The following is a 24974-nucleotide window of genomic DNA, read 5'->3' as shown; positions in this document are numbered from 1 at the left end:
TCACATTGCTCTCATGTTTTTGAACAACCCCCATAGGATGAGAAATTTCAACTGTCTGTCCTCTCTCACTGAACTGATGCAATCTCACCAGCCTTTCTCTACCCAGGCATGTGTGTGCTCCCCGTTCATCATTTTTGCAAAGGGGGAAGGTCGTCTTCAGGGCTGAATGGGCCGAGATCCTGAAAAAACCAATATGCTCCTAAACCCCAATATTTTGCACTGAGTTAAATGGTTTGGTCTTTTCGAAAATGCTTCTGCTTAATTAGCAGCAGAAACCTAGAGGGACTTTTCATAGTTGAGCAGCAGCGCTTGACTCAGTTTGTACTTAGCATGTGCAATGTTAGAAATGGAAATGAAGCAGGCTGAATTAGTAGTAGACTTTGGTAAAAAAAAACCCAAAAAAAAACAGCATAGCTCATTCTCCCTTGAAAATCTAAGAGGTGAACACATTGCTTAGTTGTTTTATTATTTGCATTTAGAGACATTTTAGAGTAAAAAACTCCTACCTACAAAATATGTTTATGCATACGCTGCCAGAATGATACAAAGATGAAACTGGAAAAAGTCGTCTTTTCAGTTTAGTAAACAGCTTATTTATTCCTTTACAAAATAGGTACAAATACATAAGTATTGTTTTTCACACAAACAGGAAATTTTCAAGATATATACAAGAGTTTACCAAAAATAACGTGGTTCTAATAAACACATAGTTTTGTAAACAATATTTACAAATCATCCTTACACTGAAATGTATTTCCTCCATCTGTTTACACAGGAATATTGTCCTAATATTTTGGCTAAAAAGCTGTAGTAGTAGTTGTTGTTGTTCTAGGAGTAGTAGTAGCAGTAGCAGTAGAAATGCCCTCCTGTGAAACGACCGGAAACCATAGAAATAATTCATAAAATCATCTGAAATCACTACAATAAGTACTGTTGTGCTTGTTTTTAAAACATGGTATTTTAGAGATAAAGTTTATGAAAATGTCTTGAGCATAAAAGCCAATCTAAAAAAAAAGCAGAACAGATCAAATATATTAATTGTTAAAAAATAAGTGTCTTTTGACAGAAAGTGGCAAATACTGTTTCTTTGCTATAATACAATGACAGCTTTCAGTTGTCAGGTAAAATAGATATCAAAAAAGTGCCGTCAAAATTTACAATGCACGACTTTTGCAAATGTCATCCATATTTAAATAAATTTCAAAATGACAAGAAAAGCTGCATAGAGGCCAAAATGTTTAGTTAAATAGCGAAAACAAACAACAACAAAAACCCATAATGAATGCCATTACATAACACATTAAGGAATGGGGGGATGAAAGTAATTATGACGAAAATGCAAGACATGTAAAAAGGACTTTCTGGTCAAATAGTGTTCGTCAGTCAGTGATATTGCAGAAAAGACAACAACAGAAACAAATCAGAGCCGCTTGCTTCAGTTTACCATTAGTTTGTTGCTGTGACATTATATTTTGGATCAAATGTCACACAAATATAAATGTTGTGCACTAAAACATCTCATTGATTAATTTGGCCATTCAATTAATTAAGTGAGGGTGTGGGTTGCTTTGAAATAGTTAAAAAGTGTTTTTGCCAAACATCAGTAATGTGCAGAAAGAACTATGAACGTGGATGATAGAGGAATGTCTGTTTTCATTCTCCCATGCCACTGATGCACTCAGAATAACAGCAAAATTGACCTTCATAAACCATTACTGTGGGCATGATACCATAAGACAAATTACAAACAGCTAGTCATAAAACAATGTTCACATTATGTGTTTAAAAAATACTGACTCACTCAACAAGGGAAACCAGTCTGAAACTGGTGTCACATAGTGCTGTATGTGTTTTTTTGTTAAATGACCTTTCAAGAAGGCTCAAGAGGCGTCTCCTTTGTAACAACACTCTACAGAATATACCATCTAAATTTGACTCTTTCAAAGCACATGGTTGTACAAAACATCAGGTTTCATAATATTGACACATGGATTATTCCTTTTCTTACAAAGCTTACATGTGATAAAAATATACATGCTGTAAAATAATTCAAAAAGAACTATTTACACATATAGTAAGGAAATTGAATTTACTGCTGTTATTTGGAATCTGGATGTTTCAGAATCATGAGTTGGTCTAGAAATCTGTAAAGTCCCACTTATTAGGTTCAGCTAGACTACATTCATTGAACTGTGTTCAACAAATAACTCATGGATAATATTGTAGGCTGTATCAATATGCTATTATATTTTCTTAGCCAAGGAAATTTCTACTTTAAGGTGGTTCACTGAAGCTTCTGCCAAGAATGTCAAACAAACATGGAAGAAGGTCTTGGTCAAGTCCTATGACGTAAACACATCATTCCTCTGGCAAATCCAACTTCAGCAATAGGAAATGATGGGGCCCTTAAACTGAATGATCTAACTACACACTGTGAAGCTAAAGGAGAAGACACGGAACACCAGTTTTATTTTTATTTTTTTTTCTGTCTATATCTCTCTCACTTTCTTTCTTGTTATTAAAAGCTACATCAAACATCACACTACAATACATATGGAGACACAGAGCTGAAACATTAGACCTGATCTGAAGGCACGTGGCTGGGAAGGAGGAGGAGGTGGTTGAGGTGGGCGCTGAGTGGAGCAGAGGCTACTTGAGCAGGGCACGGTAAAGGAGGAGCGAGTGGGCGGTCTCTCTCTCCTGCTCCATGTAGAAAATTAAGTCCCTGAGGTTGACACGAGTGATGCGCTGCCGTGTATACTGGCGTGATGAGGTGGATGGGGCGGATGAGCTGGCTGGGGAGCCTGCCGTACTGCCGGAAACCTGGAGACAATGCAGAGGTCGAAAGGTGAAATGAAATAACTCATACGATATGTCAATGCTTTTCATCAAGTGCTATATTATCCATGTAAAAGCCAGGTTCTGCAGTTCTGCAGCAGTAAAACAGTAAAACCCTCATCCAATTTAAGTAAAAGCGCTTCAAGGTCATCTCCTTGTGCAGCCATACACTGTTCCCAGCACTCCTACTACATTTGGATTGCTGTCCTTTTGAACCCTTTTACTTTTGCATTTCAAACATAAATGGTAAATAAATGGCCTGTATTTATATAGCGCTTTACTAGTCCCTAAGGACCCCAAAGCAAACATGTATCGAGAGCTAACATCAACTTTTATACCATAATGGTTCAGCTTTCATATTGAGGTTGAGAGCTACATCTCGACAAGGCAAACTTGCTAGATTTTGTTTCTTGTGACTTCTTCCCCTAAAATAAAACTCAAATTGAAAGGTCTCTTTTATGACACAGTGGATCCATGCTTTCTAAACAAATGCAACGTGCATCTTAGAATGTGAGCATTGTAGCAGGCTGACATTATGGCTTAGTCACACTACAGTAAAAACATAACGGTCCCCTTGTAACTAAGAAAAGTTGGTGGTCAATATTGATTTTTTTTTGTGTGCATTTCATCACCAAAGAGTTTGGATGATCAACTGATTGCCCAGACATTACACATGCAAAACCTTCAAGCTCTGGGCAGCCACTTTGAATTGTGAGGCGACTGCATGGGTCGCCTGGGGGTAGGCAGCCTGTCTCTGAATTACTACAGTCCGACTCAGTCAGACTGCAATTACTTTCAGACAGATTCACAAAGATTTGCAAATAACTGACGTTTAATTTATAAACGCAAACAGATTGCAAATATTTTGCAGTAAATCTGGTTCCATCTGCACTGATAAGCACATCTCATCTGCAATGTGTCTCTTTGCAAAAAAGGGGACTCAACTCAACTGGTTGCCAGCTGGCTGTATTTTTGTTATATTTCTATATAACAAGAAGCTTGCCATGTGCCTATGCCATTCAGCAGATAAAGAGGTTTGCAATTTTGCATTAATTTATCACAGTTAATTGCCATATGGCCACACAGAGACCACGCAATTGCCCACTTGACCCCATTTAATCGCAAACTGATAGGTTGACGACAGATTTACTCAATCGTATTTTACTTTCTAGCAACTCATTTGTGACTTTGTAGGAATCATGCAGCTAAAAAGAGAAGAGAATACTTTTGTTTTTGAATGGCAAATTGTGATAAGTTAAATTGTGGTGTGTAATGATCGATTTTTGATCCCACATTGGTGTCTGTTTGTGTACTTTGGCTATGCAAAGAGAGGGATTGTGGGAATTCAACTAATGCGGCAGCTACATTGCATGTAATGTAGCTGTTGCCATTGGATGGTTGTTTTTTTTTTTTTCATTTAAAAGGCCAAAAGCATAACAGATGGCCAACTGGTTGAAAGGTTGGCTTGAACAGAATGGGACAGACAGTAAAGTCCACCACAAAGAAGACAAATTGCAAAAAAGACATCAAAGATAGCATATAGCTCAAATATAGACAGTTTTCATTATTTTTGGTTTCACCTCACTGCAAACAAGCTTTTTGTATGGCTTTTTTTTTTTTTTTTACAGCTAAGCTAAACTCCCAACTTAACCTAGAGTAGCCCAGTTTACTGGTTGTTCTACGTATTTTTGACACTGTCCCTTGGTGACAGTGCAGCTACAGTTACAACATGTACATATGGGTCTGCAAAGCCCTGTATACCACCTCCTATCAGTGCACCACCATGCTGTGACCTCAACACAAACCCCAAACTCAGTATGACTTTTTTTATTGTTCCTTTTACTAAGAGTTTTTCCCTCACTTTCTTTTCTGTAAGTCTTTGGAACAGTTTCTATAGTAAAACACAAAACTGTTTAGAGTCAAGCAATATGTGGTTTCCATTCAGAAAATAAAGTAATCTTTGTTCAATGGCAAACACATTGACAGTATCAATAGTAAGGAATGTGGCCTCTAAGCAAGTATACACCTCCAATAAAGAAAAATAATCTGTCTTGAAGAGCTGGATGAGATCAAAAGACACACTAATAATGTCCAGATCTTCAGGTGCAGGCAAATGTTCAAAAAAAAATTCTTTAAACTTACAAAACAAAACATTGGCAACATGCACCAAAGGCCACATTTTTGCTCATGTATGTTTTATGGCTCTTTACATTGCCTGGACTATGAACAGATTTTTCCTCTAAATAAACAACTCTGCTGACATAGATCTTAGCTGACGTTCCAGTCTGAAATGGAGACCTTGTTGTTTGTATTTGATCCAGGAAAAAGGAGAACGATAAAAAAACAGGGAGTATATACAGAGGCTGATACAAATCAAGAGATGCATTTACATTTGGAAATGAGAAACACTGGGAAACAAATCCAGCGAGTGCCCACTTTTCACCCAGGCACAGAGAAATAAGACAGACATTTCAGTCAGGAACACCCTCTCATAATTACATTGATTGCACCACTCTGTAAACACAGAGTACAGACAGGCCTTAACTGCAAACATATGATGGGTATGAATTTACAAGAACAAAACCAAAGTCCCTCCAGTACCCACCCCCTCATATGCTTGTGTTTGTGTACAATGTATGATGATGCCTTGTCTCAAATTACCCTTAGAACACATTTTGTCCCTTTTTGGAAGCTGTATGATGATTGAGGCTAGCCAGGCCACTTCTCCTGCCAACTTACCTCAACCACATCTAGGGGCAAGTGGGTACAGCATGCTCCTCAGCACCCTGGGGCACACCAGACCCTCACTTTGGGGAGCAACCCCACTTTAATCAGGTCAATCATAGCTGACCACACGTGAAAGATGGGCCTGCCTACTGCCATGCCAATTACTGCCACTCACAAGTAAGGTTGATGACAGGGCCACAGATTTTACCAATCAAAGCCATCCATCCACCTAGATGGATGGGCAGCACTGGCCACAGGCAGGCAGTCAGTGCTGGGGTGGTGCAGTGGCTAAAGTGGGTGATGGTGGGGTGGAGGGAGGCAGAAAGCACAGACAGATCATGGTCAACAGGTAGTGCACTGCAGATCCCAGAATGCCTTATTCCCTTTGGGGACAAGGGCAGTCGTAAGTGATTGAAATAATACAGGCAGAAAGTCCAGCGCTTATAGAGGAATTCACTCAAAACAGCCTCTCCTCTCCCCTCTGTCTTTATATGCTGTCGTCATAAGGAATGCCAACAACCCAAACAGTGGTATGTTGTTGTCAGTATCTATGGAGACCAATGCCTCTCACCAGTACACACAGGAAATAATGTTGCAGAGGAGGGAGGAGAGGGATGGGCATGGTAAACACCACCGCTAAACAAAGCAGATGGTGGAGTGTCAGTTAGAAAGGGAAGTGAGACATCAATGACTATTCGCTCCTTGTCTAGCAATTACACTGTAATTGTGTTTGAAATTCAATAAAAAAAAACAAAATGGTAGACTTTTGTAAGGTCATGGTGGATAAAAAGAAAACGTGAGCAGAGGAAAGAGTACGAGAGCAGAGTCACAAAGACAGACAGAGGAGTACAGCAAAAAGGAAAATCTCAAAATCAGCTTGGCCAAGAAAGATCCATGAGGCAAAAAACAGCATCTGTCATTTTATCTGTGATGGGCGCTCGGAGGCATTATGTCATATGACATATCCATCGTACAGAATGCGCAGGGATACTTCGATACATCTCTTCAGACATTTGACTTGTTTGGAGCGGGGGACAGACAGAAAAAACACAGAGAGTGCGGTGGATAGAACCTGAGGAGGGGAGAGCAGAGGCTTTAAAGCTCGTCTGTAATAAGGCCTCTTTTGCTGGCTCTGGTCTTCAGCGACAGTGTGTTGACATAGATGACAACGCGCCAATGGTCCAGACACATTATGTTACACTATTTAATTCCCTGTGGTTTCCAGCACATATGCGAATGCACGAAAAAGCAGAAAAAGCAAGTCTAAATGTGCTTTATCTATCTTGCAATTAGCATAACACACTAAGTGGAAAATAATGAGAGAGGCACTGAAGCACAGGACAAGTCCTGCACATTCTTGGGTTGTGACCCTATAATAAGGCAAAAAATAGTTTCAGCAATTTCTTGTGAAGCTAAACTTCAGATTAGATTTATAAATAGAACATGAATGCATACTTTAAATGACTGAAGTAAGATTTACAGAAGTTATTCACAATAAATATGGCCTGATACCAGACAGAATTTTCAACTTGTTACACTCCATTTCCTTCGTAAGTTTGACAGTTCATCCCCTCTAACTGATTTATATGGGAGAGGAGATTTGATTTTCCCTAAACAATGACTAGAGACCACCTGAATCTAACATCGTTTTAAACCAAGAATGGTGCATAGCCACGTCAACACGCTGGTATCACTGTGATTTTAAGAGTGAACTGGAACATATTAAAACTGTTCCACATGTTCCTTCATTTATCTTTTATTTGTTTGTTTAGTAGAGAAACCCACTGTTTCATCTGAGCAGACAGTTTGGCAGAACACACAGATTTCAAGATAATGACAAAGGTAACAACAAATACAAGGCTTGTATTATTTAGTGTTATTATCTTCTTAAGTCCCAATGCAATTATAAAATTATGAGTGAGGACAGATTTCATGAAAATGACAAGGCTGGTGTGTTTGGACATTAATTTTTTTTCTACTTTTATATGATAATCAGAGATTCGTGGAAAAAAAGAATATTTTACCAGAAAGGACAAAGTCAGCAAATCACAATTTCAGATTATCAGATCATATATGGACTGCAAAACTCACTTTAACTTTGACAGAACTAAAATGAATTCATATTTTGCTAAACTTACTTTCAATTCATATTTCTATTTACACTCTCTGTCTTTCTTAATCTTGCCCTTATTTTTGACTTATTATCTCCAGTTGAACAGTAACAGTAGTGGTGCTTGTATGTGTATGCAATTTACATTCAGTCCTTTACTGTTTAAGGGAAAGGGGGTAGGGTAGCGGTGGTGGTGGGTTTCTTGCTGATCTGTGTCTTTGAACCCTGAGTGGCACCTGTGCCTTGATGCCGAAGCCAATATTGGATTTGGCCCAGGTCACACCTTAGGGCGGTGGGTTAATGGCCCACTTTGCCAGGCACGCAGAGCTGCTCGGCCCTGCACAGTCCAACCTGCTGTCTCAGCACTCCACTCCTCACGGCAGAAGTTGCAGACAGAGGCTGGGTGGTGAGAGAGGGTGTACTGTATGTACCAGTGTGCGACAACACACTAACAATCACGCTGTATTAACTAAAACTGCAACATGGGGAGAAAACACCGCTTAGCTGTCATGCTAAAAGACAAATACTAGACTCTTGGTTAAGAAAAATAGAAGCTGTTCATAATACAACATTTATCTTTTACTTTGGTGGTGAGATAGCTCTTATGTCTAAGCCTCAGGCAATGAGGACATATATAGAACAACAATGATAGACTGCTGATAACATAGACAAATAAGCGAAGCAAAAGCTAAACCAAGTAGTGTTTTAAAGCTAAAAACTGGGCGGAAGTTAACGATAGCTGCTATTTAGTTATGAAAATTTTCTCTTTCATATTTCGGTCACTCTTAAGAGCACAAAGTCATGATTTAGTGCTCCAATTATATTTGCATTAGGTGTTTAGATCCTTTAAATTGGCTTGCAGGTCCTACTCCTGTTGGGCTTCCTCACATGATGAGTACCTGATGTGCTGACAAACTATCATGCATGCTGGTTGACTGAAGGCCTCGCAGATTTGCTGATTGACAAACTGAAGACCTGACTGTTGGGCTGACTGGCTCAGAGCTTGACTGACTCACTGACCGACCGACTCATTTACTGACTGAAGGGCTGACTAACTGACTGCCTGGTTGACTGACTATGTGCCAGGATGCAAAGCTTTCCCACATGTTTTCCTCCATGCTGCATTTCAGTTGGGGAACGCTGCCTCGTCCCTTCAGTGTTTACAGTGTGTAGCCCAGCCGTGGGAGTGCAGCCCCGCTTCATCTCCACACTCGGCCTGAAACGCCTCTTCTCCGGGCGCCATTAATCAGCAACAGAGACTTTCTCTCTCGCCTCTCCCTTTTCTCGCTCTTCTACGCCCACAGACATGCTGGATGAGGCCATTTTGAAAGAGTTAACAGATGTCGGCTGATTTGCCCCAGGCTTTCTGACATTGCCCGAGTGATGTATTTGATGTGGAGTTTATTCAGCTCTAATAAACGTATAAAGAATTAGAATAATAATTCACAGATGTACATACCCAGATTATATGCCGGAGCTCCCCTTTGAAGCAGACAAGGCAGCCAAGATTAACAGAACCAGGGGAAAGGATGAAAAGGGTTTTGGTTCAGTCCACCAATAATCACAGAGGTCAGAATGGACTAATACCACAGCTTTATGTTCATGCACTGACGCAGATGGCCTTTGTTCCTATCAGAGGTTTCTAAATAAGAGGCAGCCAGTGTCGCCATGCTTTCAAAAATGGAGGCGAGTGAAGCCCATTTGCTATATAGTTCTTTTCTTGTCACAAACATGTTATTTTTAATTTGTCATTTTGTGAACAGTAAAAAGAAAAACTAAAAGAATAAAGGGTAAAACACAATGGGACAGGAGTGAGGTCTAGCATTCTGATCATGGCAAAAAGGATGAGGGAATTACTTTCAAAACAAACAACTTCCATTTGCTTCACAACTAAACAACAACAAATCTCAAAAATGGCCAGTTGCAGAGCATCTTAATACCCACATAAACCATAAAAACAGCTACACAGCTCCATGGCAATGCATAGCAACCGTGCAGAATTTCAGTCAAGGAGAAAGAAGGCAAAAAAACACCTTATTACTTCTAACTCCTGCAAGCCATTTTGGTCTCCAAAGGTTTTAGAGCGCCGCAGGCCATGTGTCTGCAGTGTTTCGGGAAATGACTTGCCTTCGCACGAACACTGCTATGTTCTGCAGCACTGCTGCCCCCAGCATCCCCGCTCAATTTCTGTTTAACCCTTTCCTGCCTTCCCTCACACTGACTCACTGCAACAGAGAGCTCACACCCAGCACAATACTGTCACATTGTTCAGCCTCCCACAACCAAAGCGAATCAGACCAGCTTTTTCACGAGCTAACACATTAACTCCACGTCTAATTTGGCTACTTAAGCATGTGATGGCTCTTGAATAACACGGTGCAGGAAAGGCGTAAGGTTACACGAGGAAGAGAAAGACGAAGTAGAAAAAAAAGTGCTCCATTCCACTTGATCTACTACAATGTGCGACACAGTTTGCACACTTGAGTGTGTATCAACGGTGGATTAAATCTGCAAACTCGTTGACACAACACATAATTAAAACATCTTGCTCGAGGTCAGGAATTTTCTAATTAGTAGTGTACTGACAAAGCTGCAATTCCATCGCCCTGAGTCCACAGGTTACTGCTAAGATGAAAGCCGACCCCGGAGCACTATTCTGCAGGGCTGCTCATACAATTCCTCAGAAGACAGTCACAGGGTCACCAAGCTAAACAGTCTGCTGCACCCGGAACCTTACTTCCAAACAAAGAGCTTCAAACTTTCCTGCCTGGAAACACAATCTTGCTTTTGTTTCCCCTCTCTCTTTCTTTTCAACCTGAGAGAAACAAAAGATTTTGTGAAGGCAACTAGAGGAAGAAACCATAACACCGTTTTTAATCTTTTTAATTAAAATGCTCTAAGCCTGGCTAGCTGAACAACTTGTTAAATAGTACAAAGGCTTTATTAGGTGGGGCTTTGTAGCTTAAGTTGGCAACCCCGCTTAGGATTTGGGGGTAATAACATTTGTTCACATATTGCCAATTATTATCTGCTAAATGACAGGAAAGCCATATTGTCCACAACCAGAGTAGTACACCAGCAGAACAGCTAACATAACAAGGATCCAGATGGTGCGTTTGTTGCTGTTGTGATTAATAAATCAGTTTTATTTGTCTGAAGATCATAATCCAACCAATAACCCACCAAGCAATGTGTTCAATGTCTTGCTTCTCTGGCACTTTCTATAGTGAGGCACAAGTGACTACGAAACTGCTAACAGCCTCCCTGATAACCTGGACAATTAACACAGGCCAAGTATCTTTGGCTACATAAAGTATCAGAAGTAGAACTTTTTCAGCATTAAATATTCAAGGCGTTTCATATATAAAATGAACCCAATTAGAGTTAAAATAGGAGAAGTGTAATGAGTCTCTAGTCAGAATGCTTGTCTTCAGAACTACTCGCTAATGAGCCCTTGTTGGTTTTACACACTTTACTTTCAATGGTGTGGCACTGTCATTTCTGCTGGTTTTTAATTTTTAATTCAAGTTGAATGAGAGGGTGGTGACTGAGTTAATAATCAAGGCACCGGGGTGTTTTGCAGCCGATGGATAGCTGGGAGAAGTTGCCAAATGAGGCTTGTGGTCCACCCTTTGATGTCTTTGCGAAACGTTCCAAATAGGAATAACCAGTTAACAAAAGCCTATCGGTTCAGAATGGTATCAAACATAAATGACCATACTAAGAAGAACGCATCCTGCAAATGGCCTAATTAGGGAAAATGGTACACTAGCAAAATAGCATGGCACTGAATAACACAGAACCCATGCGCAATAACAGACACTGACTCAAGCACAGGATGAGACACGAAAAGCAGCACAACAGTTCCCGCTGCTCGGCAGACATGTGCTGTATCCTGAGCTGTCAGTCTTCACATAAATCCTCATATGAGCAGTGACACATTTCACTTACAAGAAAAGGAACACACCAAGGAGCCACAGTAGATTTGCAGATGTAGGGTTTTAGAGAGCACATCTATGGCAGAGGTTCGCGCTATGAATCGGCCCTTGATCTTAAATTGACATTAATGGGGCCATTTTTGACATCACTTAGCCATCACAGGCTCGTTCCCGTGCTGCTGACACTGGTCCCCGTGCACCTGATGCAGCGCCTGCTAAGATGAGCAGCAGGAAAATGGCTGTCTGAAGAGCAGGTCTGATTAAAATCCACGCTCTTCAGGGGAAAGAGTGGAGTTTCATGTTTTATATAGATGGCCCAGAAAGATGAACCAAAACTTAAATAGAGTGTCTCTGTGAACATTCGTGACCCCCAGTGTCACTGTTTTTTATCCAAAAAGCTGAAGGGGAGAAGCTGCCAAAGTTTTCTAAGCTATTCTGAAACAAATCTCTTTACCAGTCTGGGGATTTATGGTGTTAAATCAACTTACAGTAAAGTTACAGTAAAATGCCCGACTTATATTGTACTTCTACTAGTTTTTTTTGTTAAGCAAAAAAGTCTTTTGACTAACAATATGGTATGTGACACTTGTCGAAATTCAAATCGTATAGAGTAATATGCAATTAATTTAAAAAATCCAGATGTGTGGGAGGCAAACGGGGTAAAAATGGTTGGCAGCTTTGCAAAATTTCAACGCAGTTAAGGAGCTCCTCATTATGGTTCTGTTGGCACTTTTCTGGAGGCCTCATTCCTCCCATCAGATTGCTCTTCCACAGGCCCAGAAGGCTTACTTCCTACCTGCACAGCATTTTGGCAACCTGCTTTATTATACCACATACAACAGCATCCTTTCCCAAGCAGCTGTGTGTATATATGTGTGTATAGTGCTTATCTACATATTGACTTGGTATAAATCCACACTCTTGTCTGCCATAATAATTACACATCTTGTAAAAGAAAGTACTCAATTCTTCCTGCACCTGAGGCGGGCAGCTGCAGGAGCTACCCTTCGGCGCCCAGCAAACACACCTCCGGCGCTGCCTGGTATCCAAACAGCTTCAGCGTGCACCCAAAGTCATTGCCTTCCATGGTGTAATGGCGCCTTTCTATTAGATTCCAAGTGAAGAGAAAATGCCAACGCAAGCACTGGTAAATGTGTTTCTATGTACTGCAGGAACAAAGCAGTTAGGACCGGCTGAACAGGTAATAAAGACAGCAGGGGCCTGTTTTATAGTTGTCAATGAGTCAAGACCACACACGCATAACTGCACATACCTCGATACAAATGTATACGCAAACACACAACAAAGTCATCATGTGTAGTGACAGAGGCCAGCCCAGGAGGTATGTTTGCATTCTGTGGCTCTCTGGACCTTGTGGTATGTGTATATAAAAAATTTTTCCAAAGGCCAGACAAGCCTTTTAAAGCCAAACCACATCTCATTGCTCAGAAATGCCGTGACATGTAATCAAAATGCTGATGCAGACGATAGGGACCATAGCCAGCTATTCACAACTCCCCCAAAGTTCTATCAGTGGAGGCCGTTCATTAGTCCAACAAATACATAATTTATGCAATCTAAAATATACATGTGATCATGAATCAAAATGGGAATGAGAGGCACAGAAACACTGAAGCTTTCTGATGATGCCAATTCCTTTTTTTTGGAAAAACGAGAAGTGGTCAAATGTTGCCAAACATGCCCAACCGCAGCATCTTTGTTCTTCTTAGAGGCTAAACCAAAGCCAGCCCTGGCAATATTAAAAGTAGCAGCAATCTATGGTCATTACAACTCTTTTCTTATTCAGACAAGATTGTTTTGTATTTGTCTATCGTCTGTGTCGTAGTCAAGTACATTATTAAACTCAGAATACGCCATTGAGCAGCAAATGTGGAATTTACAAGACGTGCATGTAAAACATATTAAGCCAACCTGGGAGACAGTAGGTTAGAGTGAATGACACTTGACACAAAAAAGAAAATGCAAAATCAACAGGAGCAACATATGCCGACATCAAAAACAGTGAAAGAGCCATAGGCCTTTATCCTTTCTTCATTCAGGGCTCATAACATCTATGTGCATGGTGATGTCTGAATTCTGCTGAGATTATTTGTCAAAAATGCCTGAATTTCACAGTTAATTGGCCTCCCTAATTAGCACAGGATGTCTAATTCCCATTGCAGTCAGTGTGCTAAATGGTAAAGCTTTAGCAAGCGGATGCCATTCCTTTTCATTTGAGCAGAGAGACTCCCTGTGCAAACCGAGCTACACTGTACATTACACACTCAATGATCGATTCTAAATCTTAATTAGGGAAACGACAAACAAGCAATGGGACTTAATGAACTGTGTACCTTGTCAAACAGCTGGCTGATTATATTTATTGAGATATATGTTAAATTTAATGATTTGGGCAATTAACTGTTAGACCCCCTCTGTAATCTCTGAGGGACATAAAGAGGCCAGGGAGTTGAGCACAAGGGCCAGAGACCTAATGGAAAGCAGCTGACAAATATTTGTCGTCCCCAGAGCGCTGAAATAGGCATCGGCGACTCAGAAGACCTTGTGCTTCAAAATGAAGATGTCATATACAGGGAGTCAACTCCCTTGTCTGCTTCAATCACTAGTGCTCCTGGTTAACACAGCTCTGATGGTGTAATAAGACATGTTTCAGACACTCCTAGCTTTGCTGGGACCTCAATTCATTTAATGATGTGAGATGTTCTGCACAAACAATACAGAAACATAACAAAAGACATCTGAAAGTGTGCACAGCCTTTATTATCAGTGTCGTTTTTTTCACGGCCATCCATTTCTAACTTTTTTTTCTAAATTGGTCAAATGGAAAGCAGTGAAAAGCGAGGAAAAAAAAATTAAGCTGAGCCGAAAAGTGCGACTTGGATTTAATATTTTATAATTGCCAAGGGACATTCTAAGATCAATGAATTTTTGCCCGGGACACACATCAGAAAGAGATGTACTTCAGTCTTTTTAGGGAACATTGGTCTATTTAATTCCAGTGTCTGATGCATGTGAAATATGCCTTCCATGGCCTCCTTCTTCTTCCCCAGGCACTGCTGCAGGCAGACATTACCACTTTTAATGGGCCGCCATGAGAAGAGGCAAGTCAGCCAATAACCCATCCTCACTAATGGATCGCCTTGTTTGTTCTCTTTTACCATTTTCAGAAGCTAATTTTAGATGTTCTGTTTTCCTGTTAAAATACAAAATAAAGGACACTGTATCACAACAACATTTTAACAAAAACAATGAAACAGATGAAGAACAGCAAGGGAGCTGTAACAGATATGATATTTATGCATGGACATTCTCTGCATGTAAATCATGTGGTTGTTCATCCAGATTATGAAGGGTAGGTATTGTGTAACTGAAAGCCATAACAGGGCCTGTCTCAGAGAGGGGGGTTACAGAAAAAGGTTTCAATGGGTTGCAGTAACAAAGTCAGACTTGACTTATGGTGGGTAGAAAACGGCAGTAGCTTTTAGGAGTGGTAATGATCAGCTGTTTGATCGGTTTAAGCCTGGGACTAAAATATCTGCTTGTCTGGATTTCAATTTTGCCTCAACCTTTAACTTTTTAAATATATCTGAAGCTTCAGTTTTAGTTACAGATGTACACATTTTTTGTAGACCAAGCGTGAATAATATGAATTTACACCTGCTGATACTGATTACTGATATACATAGTGATATACATACTAATAATAGTATGTATATCACTAAGTTAGTAGTTAGGGAATATAATTAACATCAATCCACCTCACAGTTAAGCTGATAAAAGGCACTGAGTCGACATGGCTGGTTAAAATATGCATCAAATATCTATGGTAAAGCTGACGCCCAAGATGTGTTAGGACATGTTTTTGGTTTTGTTTTCAAAATTAGGACAAGTTCAGTTCTGCCTACCTGCTCAACCATTGTGATGTTAATATAATACTGACAATAACCATGATAGGTGAAAATTAAAGACACTGACATTAGCATCATGTTAATAATAGAAAGTAGATAAAATCACATAAATTATAATTTAATTGTTCTTTCTATACTGCTTTCTACAGAAACATATAAATCCCCGAATAGCATTTTAAGTGTAAAACACACAATAAGGTTGGAAGAAATGGAAGGAGTTCTGTTTAACTCCCTCATGAAGGTTTGTACAATGAAACTTGTTATGTTCATGTTATAAGAATAAAGGCATTTTAAATTATATTTTTAGAAATAGTGACTTGGAGTTCTTAAATATTACCTCGATTAAGAGCAATATATTTTTAATTTTTCTAAAAACATTAGAATAATGTGATATTTGTAGTAAAAATAACATCTATCATGATAGATTATACTAAACTTAACAATTTCTACCTTTTTAAGCAGTTTATACTATTATTTAAATTTCAAGGGTTCGTTTCCACATACATTCCCACATATATTATTAAATATACAAACAACTGTAAATGTATGTCTGTAGGTTACACAGAAACTATTTCTGGCAGAAAAATAGGAAAGTGCAAACTAGTATAGTTCAACTATTACACAGTGAAGATTGTTCTAAATTATTTACCTATGAGTGGAGAGGAATTGCTTACAGGATGCGTGATGTGCACCTCCATAAAGTCGTTGTTCTATGCTCTGATCAGGCATTTCTAGCATCCAATTGTAGTTTGCCATCTCCATACATACAGCTACTCTTCCTCCCGTCTTGGCATTCTTCTGCCCTCCTACCAGCATCTTTACTATATTTTTCTTCTTTTTTCCACGGGATCAAACCTAAACCTAGACCGCTGACAATGGAGTGCACATAAAATAACAGTGAATGACAACAAACCTAAATACATAGCAACATTAAAATGCACTCCTCCTTTGTAATGCTAGTGCTGTGCTGCAAAAGGCAATCAGGGTTAAATCTAACAGCATCGCAGGAGGTCCTATAAATAACGACAGTAAGTCACACAAAGGCACAGGAGTTTCTTAAGTGAGCCATAACAAAAAGAACTCTCTATGTATGCCTCTCCAGGGCTCCACCATGTAAGTTTCAGAGGCTCTATGTTGACAACTTTATTAGCAGCTCTTGCGTTCTCGAGTCATTCGATGCCATTCTCACATGTTAAGAATAAGAAACTTGAGGCTCGGAGTTTCCATCTCCTCCAGGATGGAGGAAATATAAGCAGCACAGAATGGCAAAGAGTGATTGAGGCATTTTCACTGCCTATCCCTATGAGTGGTGAAAGCGTAGGATGAGGAGTGTGGGTTTGCACAGTGCGGTATAGCACAGCATGGGGCCCACGATGTTAGGCTGTCCCCACGTCCCTGGCCAGCAGGCTAGCTAGAGAGCCAGCCATTACTGGTCCGCCTCCATAGCAGCGAGGCGGAGGGGGAAAAAAATGCAGCAAATTTCATTCTTCAGAAATTTAATTATATCAAGATTAACAAGGGAGGTAATTAATTTCTTTAAGATGGGTATCTTTTAAGTGCCTGGGGCTCAACTTTGTTGTCAAAACTGTATATTTAACCATTATTTCAGGGCAAAGTTTTAAAGGCAGAAATGAGGGGGATATCTACTTTGGCATGAATATGAATATATAGAAGCTTATTATCTAAATAAGGAGACTACTGTGTTAAAACTACCATGTACATGTATAGATGTATGCTCTATTTAGGAATCACTAACAAAAAGACATTGGAACTTTATAATTATATTTTCAATGTAAAGTATATTGAGCTAAACCTTTTATTTTTTTAATCAACTGGTTGTAGTTGTAGGGAAAAGAAAAGAAGGTGATACACCCATATGAGTAAGATCTTATATGCCCCCTAAATACGTTCAATATGTTTAAATATGTAGAGGTGTAGAAACAAACAGGAAACAGGCTATTGAGAAATAAAAGTACACTAAAGTTTATTTTAATCCTGCCATCATGTTAAAACAGGATAAGCAACTGCACAAATATTCATAACTATTATCCTAAAGCAAGAGGCCATAAAGAAGATAACAATTTTTGAAGTTTATCAAAATCTTTATTAGAAATTTGTGCTTATTTATCATCTTAGCAGCACTGGTTTCATGTAAGGCAATGATGGTTGGTCATTTTGCTATTCCGACCCTTTAGTGCTGACTGAGATGTCTCAAAAACTGTTGGTCTGCCATTAAATGCTGGACATGCATATAAAATGCCCAGAGGATTAATCCTAAGACTTTGATGATCTTGACTTTTCTTGAATTTCTAGTTAAACATTTTCATATATAACCATGGTGGGAAAAAGTAGGAACCCGAATTACAACTTTGTGATCCTGTGACCTTTCCTGCAGCACCTCCAGCAGTAAAAGGTTTTACAAAATTTCTCAGTATCTCAATATCTGCTGGATATGTACATGTACAAAACTGAGTACAAACATTAGTGGCCCCCAAAGAAGCAGTCCAGAGACTTGGTAACAACAATTTTCATGTGGTGTATATTAAACACGCATGGAAGGTGTATCAAAAAAAAAAAAATCATCCAATGTCAGAGTTTTTTTAATTCTACAGTTGTTCACCGGTAATGACTGAAACATGTACTATTAAAAGACGGGATTCGTGACTTTCAGGTGTTGCCGGTAGGTTGCATAACAACAGCAGTGCCTGAAGTGACTCCAGACATGCTCGCAAACGTATGTGACAAGTGTGACTATTGTATGGAGGTATGCCATCCCTTGCAAATCGGTCTATTGTTACCTAGAACTAAAATGCTGGACCTCTGACTATGATTTTAAGCATTTCAGGTCAACTGCATATCTATTGATTACATGAATTTCATGTTTTAATGTTTCACGTTAGCTCACAATGGAACTGAATGGGAGTGGAAAGAAAAGTATTTGATATAATTAAAGCAAAAACCAACAGTTTTGTCTTTCCATGATATAGCTGTATTTTAAATGCTTTAACCCACAGAACATAATGTTAAAATCCTAGTGGATACAACTGTGCTCCGCATTGTGTAGGGGAAAAGAAAGTTGGCTAAGTTCACCGTGTTAAAGCTCTCAAAACGGATGGCATCTGGCCAAAAAACCCCTGTAACCATTCGGAAGACTCAACTCTGTCTCCTTTGTGTCCTCACTAGTAGAAATACTGAATTGCCTTGAGACGCAAAGTCAAACTAACATTAAAATCTTCTTGACATTATGAAACCAATAGCAGCCTCTCCGTGCCCTCTTTAATCATATTTATGTAGTATGTAGAGAAGGGGAGCTCACACAGGAATCCTTATGCTTCACTGCATCCTCACAGAAGTCATGCTAAAGTCGTTGCATTCGTCTCAGATCCCACCCTTACTTGCATTAGAGGTGAAAAAAAAATCTTAGAAATGCAAGAGCTAATCAGGGGTTAATGTCAAGGCTCCCAGTGGATTTAACAACAGGCTCTGTTTGGTTAAGGGCAAAAACAGAGCTCCACAAGAAGGTTAAGTTAGCTGTCTTTTCCATTAAAACCGTCCACTTGGTGTATGACTCGGAGAGGAGCAAAAGGAAGGTACAAAACAGGAGGCAGCTGCTGTGACTACATTATATTTGCTCATTACTGCCCCTGCTCCTTCAACATTAGCAAGTAGCTACGACTTTCCAACCATATACTAACCCCAACAGATTCTGGACAGAGAAGGGAAAAAGATGGAAAGGAAAAAGCGATGAGGAGGAGGAGCAAGTGTTTTCCTTTATGCTGTGCCTTCTACAATCATTCGGTTGGCCTGTCTCCTTCTTAACCAAACAGCCTGGTTGGTCGTAGTCCTCTGAGTCCTTACACACCCCCTCCAGCTCCGGAAGCCTTGTACTCTCAGAGTTTCCTGTTTGTCTGGTTGAAGACCTGGACATTTTACTCCCAGGCGGCACATTGGGAGGGACATTGGAGGAGGAGGAGTAAGCAAAGGAGAAAAGCACAAGAGAGAAGGACAGAGGGGAGGTTGGCGGGCGAAGGCAAAGGGAGAGACACTGAACACTCCCGAGTTGGGATTGATTTACTTCATTAACCGAGATTACAAGTTTAACTTACAAACCAGAGGTCAAAATTTCTCATTAACAAGGGGACCGTGGAGAACCTCGGGGCTTGGAGACCACTCTTATTACTGACTACACATTTCAATCTGTCTTTGATGTTCCATGTCTGCCTTTCTACCCCCTCTTTCCCCCTCCTATTTTTTGGCAGCGAGGTTGATTTTAATTGTAGCTATAGAACAGAGCATAGTTTGCCTGTAAGCCAGCCTCCACATCTGTAGTGAGTGCAGCTTTAGTGATATTGGGTGCAGTCCATAGCTTGGGGCTAATTTTAATGGTCCCCCCCCCTCCCTCCTTCATTGGAGACTCAGATTGTTTTCCACGTGATTCCTGTTAATTTAGCTGGAGGAAAGGGCATCAGTTTTCCTTGTGCTTTTCCCCCTCTCTCCCCATGCCTCTCACTCTATTGCCTCACTCCTTCTTTCTGATCTACAGCCTCAAAGAAAGAAGGTGAAATGAATTCAAATGGAAAAATAGACTGTGCTCACTATTAAATCGCTCGCCTACCTTTGTCCCTCGCATTGCGCCTGGTTGAGACAGATAGGAGAAAGCCAGTGTGGCTGTACAAACTGGGGCAATTTAGCTGCTATTGTCGCTTTTACGTCAACAAACAAAGCTCTTCCTTTGATGTGATAAATGGCCTAAGTGCCTGGATGATAACTCAGAGCTCATAAATGTGTCAAGGATGTTTCAAAGCTCTGAGCATGTTTAACACTGCAGGACATTGTGCACTGAGGCACAGTTTACATCGCAGAACCTTTAATGCTAACCTTAGATGTACAGAGGAGCCTCTGCCTATCATAAGCTAGCAAAACTGCAGCAACTCAGTTCAGACAGGATTCACCATATGAGATGAGAGGAGATCACAACATACAAAAATCAATGGGTGGAAATGAAACAGTAAAGTGTTCAAATCGTATTAAATGTGTTAAAGGACAGAGTACAGAGGGTGTCATGGAATAATCATTATAAACAGAGCTATTTTTGGCTTGTCTGTCTCTCATCCTTTATTCACTGAACTCAAGTCTGTAAAGGATGAGAGACAGACAAGCCAAAAATAGCTCTGTAAAAGCTGTAATATATCTATACCATCTTACCAGCTTTTACATACAATATACAAATGTTGGTGGCTGGAGAAAAGAATTGAATATGGAATAGAGTTGACTTTTGTGTAGGATGCAGTAGTAATGTGTAGAAGTAATGATCCTAAAAGTTAATTTCCTTTCATTCTATACTTGTTAAAGCATTCATGAGGCCAAAGGTCATTTCTCCATACAACTTCAAACACCCTTTGCTAGCACACGTCATCACAAACTCCTAAAACTGGTAGCTCACCCTTGACTTTTGTGTTGAACCTGTGTGTGCAGATAGCTGGGTAAGGGTTGTAGGATCGGAACAATTAAGCTGGAGGCAGAGTTGGAGTATGTGCGCCTGAGCACCCTCTGCCTGTGTGCTGACCCACCACTGGGGCCACAGCAGGCCCTCTTCCAGCAAGCCAGCCAGCAGCCGCAGCCATTGGTTCCTTGGAACTAATCCACCCCGAGGAGCCCTGTAAGACCCCCTTTGTTCCCTCCTGCAGACTAGATCAAGCTGGAGACAGACACTCCAGTCTTGACTGGCTATCAATTTCACAGCTTCTAGCGATCTACATCCAGGCACAGGCCCAACTGCGGCCAAGCCGCCATCACATTAAAGGTGATTGAAAGGGGGGATCGGGCTGCGGGGAAAGAAGCAAAATTGTGTCACGTGAATTCCGTCACAGTCCAAACAAGGTGGAAAGGTGGTCTGTTTAGTGAAAAAATAAGCAGGAGTAAAGGAATATAAAAAAAGCGGATTTCAGCAGGAGTTCTGCCTCTCAGTGAACAGAACAGGATCTCAACAAGGCCATTATCTGGCTCCTAATTTGAGCTCTGGCACAGCACTGAAGGGCTGCCTTTGTCTAGGATTAATGCGGAAAGCTCAGGATGCGATGTCAGAGGGAAATAATCAGCGTGGGCCCTTCATAACGTTGGCTGCTTGTGCTCCTGGCCAGGGCCCCCGGCTCATTTTTGTGGAGATGAAATCTATGACAAGCCCCTCAGTGAAGCTAAGAGCAGGCAACAGTCCAGTAACACCCACAGGCCTCCAGGCATCCTGTGACCCCCTTAGAAAAGTCACATTCACTTTGCTCTGGAGAAGGGAAAGAGAACGCCGCAGGCGATTCCAGCCCATGTGAAATGAAGAAATGTGAGGAGGTGAAAACGAAGTGAAAATAAGTTAAGATTCCTCCTCCGCCCCCTCTGCAATCACTCCAGAGGAGGGGCACACTGTGGCTTCACTTTATTATGCCGTATAATTAAACATATACAGGACATTAAAAAAGGGAGAAAAACATAAAAAAGCCAACAACTCTGCCATAATGTATATTCATGTTTATGTTGTGTAACTGCATTTAGGGAAACAGTTTGAAAATTCAGGGTTGGTTTTTTTTTTCTAATGCAGCATGAGGTCGGGGGCTAATACCCATCAGGGTAAAACATTCTGAAAGAGGTTGGCACTGTACTCAAGGACCAGAAATAATGCTTTTATTTTGTTATTTATGCTTTTTTACCGTTTGCATTACCATGCTCCTCTGCAGCATATTGCTGCTAAGCGAAGGATGTGAAGATGCAACTCGATAAGCAGGTTATTAAAATGACCAATTGACATTCAAAATTCAGGCTTATTTTAGATTCATCATATTTACAGATGAATATGTGGAATTTAAATATTTCCCAGCTGCGTAAAGGAAAAATATGATTTGGTACAGCAACTAGGCATGACTTCATGTATAACCCTGTGCTACAGAAATGTGATACTAAGGTTGTTGCTTTTGGAACCTGTAACGGAAGAGTTTTCTTTGTAATACCAGAGTTCAGGTTAATTAAAACCATAACAGGCAAGTCACATAGAAGTGTGTCGCTGTGCTGTCTGTACAGTGCAGATATTTCCTTACATCCATCATTTCATCCTTCCTAACTTTGAGTGAAACAGGTTGAGTCTTCAGATGTATCTCTAAACTTAAATCATTCTTACCAGTAGAAGAACACAACTGAGCTCAAAGATAAAGACAGGCATAAATAAGACCAACAAAACTAGTCTGCAAGACAAACCTGCTTCCTGGTATTTCAAGAAAAGTACTGACTCATCACTCTAAAGATTAAGATTTTATCCTCTTTATTTACTCACTCCTTGGACATTTCTTTGTAGGCAATCATCGCTGATCATTTGATGCACGCCACAGGCCCGACTGTTTTTGAAACGCTCCGTTTCATTCATCTGGTAATGAAAATTTGGCCCTCTGCTAAACTGTTCCTCTGCTAAAAAAATGAACTACCTGGCTCAAAATGTTCATAATATGTATTAATTAATTTAAATATGAAATAAAATGAATAACTTTAGTGCAAAATGACAAATAACCCTTTTGGCACCCATATAAACCTCATGTGAATGTCGCACAGTCAATGTGGCTTGTCATTGCTACTCTCGACGCCTGTTGTGTCAGTAGTTCTAAAACCATGCCTGCTTCCAGTGTTGGGAAGGTTACTTTTAAAATGTATTCCACTACAGATTACAGAATACATGCCCCAAAATGTATTTTGTAACGCACTCTGTTACGTTACTCAATGAGAGTAACGTATTCTGAATATTTTGGATTACGTAATATTTTATCATGCTTTTACAACTACATGAATGTACTATTGCTGTGTTTTTTTACTATTACAGAAGGCTACTCACCATACCAAAACCAACTAGATTTTTAAATCTTAATATAAATGAGTAACAGTAGGATGGACATTAGGTAAAGCTGCACTTTTTGCAGCGATCTCGTACAGAAAACTATTCCGCGTGTATATAAAATATGTCCGCGTCTCCGAACTGTAGTAAAGGGACCTCTGGCTAATATGTCGGGTTCGTGTTGGGCTCGTAGCCGAAAACTAGCTTTACTTTGTTGTCTGGGTCAACTTTGCTAGCGAGAGACAGAGAGAGGCATTGAAAGGCTGCTCCAACGGAACTTATTGTTTAGGAGAAAAACACGAACACAGTGTACAGTTGAGTCTTAACAGCTTACTTACAGCTGGGCTACGCTGCCCATGAGGCTACATTCTTTAGGGCTATGCCTGTAACACTCTGCCTATTGCCTTCATATTAAAGAATTTTTGAACAATAATTTTAAAAAATATTTTCATTATGCGGGCCGCAAGTAGAGGTGACATAGGCCGCGAGATTGAGACACGGGCATTAGAGCCTCTTAATGTGTGTTTTGTTTGGCTTTCCAGTAGGGCTGCACAATTAATCGTTAGAAAATCGCGATCTCGATTCATACTTATGTGCGATCTCATTTCCAAATGACAACGATTTAAAAAAAAAAAAAAAAAAAAAGACGACGACAACGACGATTATACCGCATTTTGATCAGGGACGTACTCTGCATGAAAACAAGCGCTCACTCTTCCTGCTCAACAAATGACAAGGGCGGAGCCTTATACCACGTGATACAGAAGCTGTGCTGTGTGATGCTAAAATCAGCAGGGAAAAAACAACGGAGAGCACGTTATAGAGCATTTTGCTCTACAAGGGCCTGATATCCACTTATGAGGACATTATACTGCTACTGTTCTATCAACATTTTAAACAAATATATTCATGTGGCTCTTATTTTTCTTAAAAACAAAAATAAGGTAAAAAAAAAAAAAAAATCTGGTAATTCTTTGTTTTTATATTCATTGGGCCCCAATATGACCAAATATGAAAGAGAAATTAAAAATGCATGCCGTGGAAGAGTTCGGGTCTTATGAGGTTAATGAGAGAAAATAAAACAACTGAATTTTTAAAAATGCTCTTTGTGCTTATAACATATTAAAATTATAAAAACGATAATAAAAGTCTAAAAACAACTGACCAAGAATAGTCACAGGTATCACAGCTGGTTTATTTAACGTTTCCTTTGGTGTGTGAGGAGACGTTGACATGCAGAGTTTAAAACAGTCCTCATTTTGCAGTGGATGACTTTTCAGCTGGAGGAATAAATTCGTGGTACTGCTAACTTTTGCGGCAATCGTTTTACGGGATGTTTTGCAAGTTACCGCATCTTGTCCAACACCCTCCATGTGAAATCCAAATTCCCTCGCTTGTTTGAAACTTCCGCTGTCGCCATATTTTCCCTATCTGGTAGTATATAAAACGCATGCTCAGTGTAGTCTGCCAGGTAGACAATTTTCTGGTTGGATTAATGATGCATTTGAAGTGTGTGGGAGAAAAAAGAACTCACAGTAAATTACATGCAGACAGCTTAATATTGCCAT

The 24974-nt window shown here is 40.0% G+C and overlaps 1 protein-coding gene across 1 annotated transcript in view; it reads right to left on the bottom strand.

The window, feature by feature from the left end:
* Window positions 1–662: 662 nt before the first annotated feature.
* LOC113025881 (transcription initiation factor TFIID subunit 4) overlaps window positions 663–24974 on the bottom strand; it is a 100970-nt gene continuing 76658 nt past the window's right edge. Inside the window, exon 14 of the mRNA XM_026174101.1 lies at window positions 663–2823. Coding sequence (XP_026029886.1) covers window positions 2650–2823 — 174 coding nt within the window. The 3' untranslated portion in view covers window positions 663–2649. The remainder of the gene's footprint in view (window positions 2824–24974) is intronic.

The sequence above is a fragment of the Astatotilapia calliptera genome, chromosome 1 (assembly GCF_900246225.1).
Source record: "Astatotilapia calliptera chromosome 1, fAstCal1.2, whole genome shotgun sequence".
NCBI classification, from domain to species: domain Eukaryota; kingdom Metazoa; phylum Chordata; class Actinopteri; order Cichliformes; family Cichlidae; genus Astatotilapia; species Astatotilapia calliptera.
Note: the sequence above shows the minus strand (reverse complement) of the source record. Positions and strands in the feature narration are given on the sequence as shown.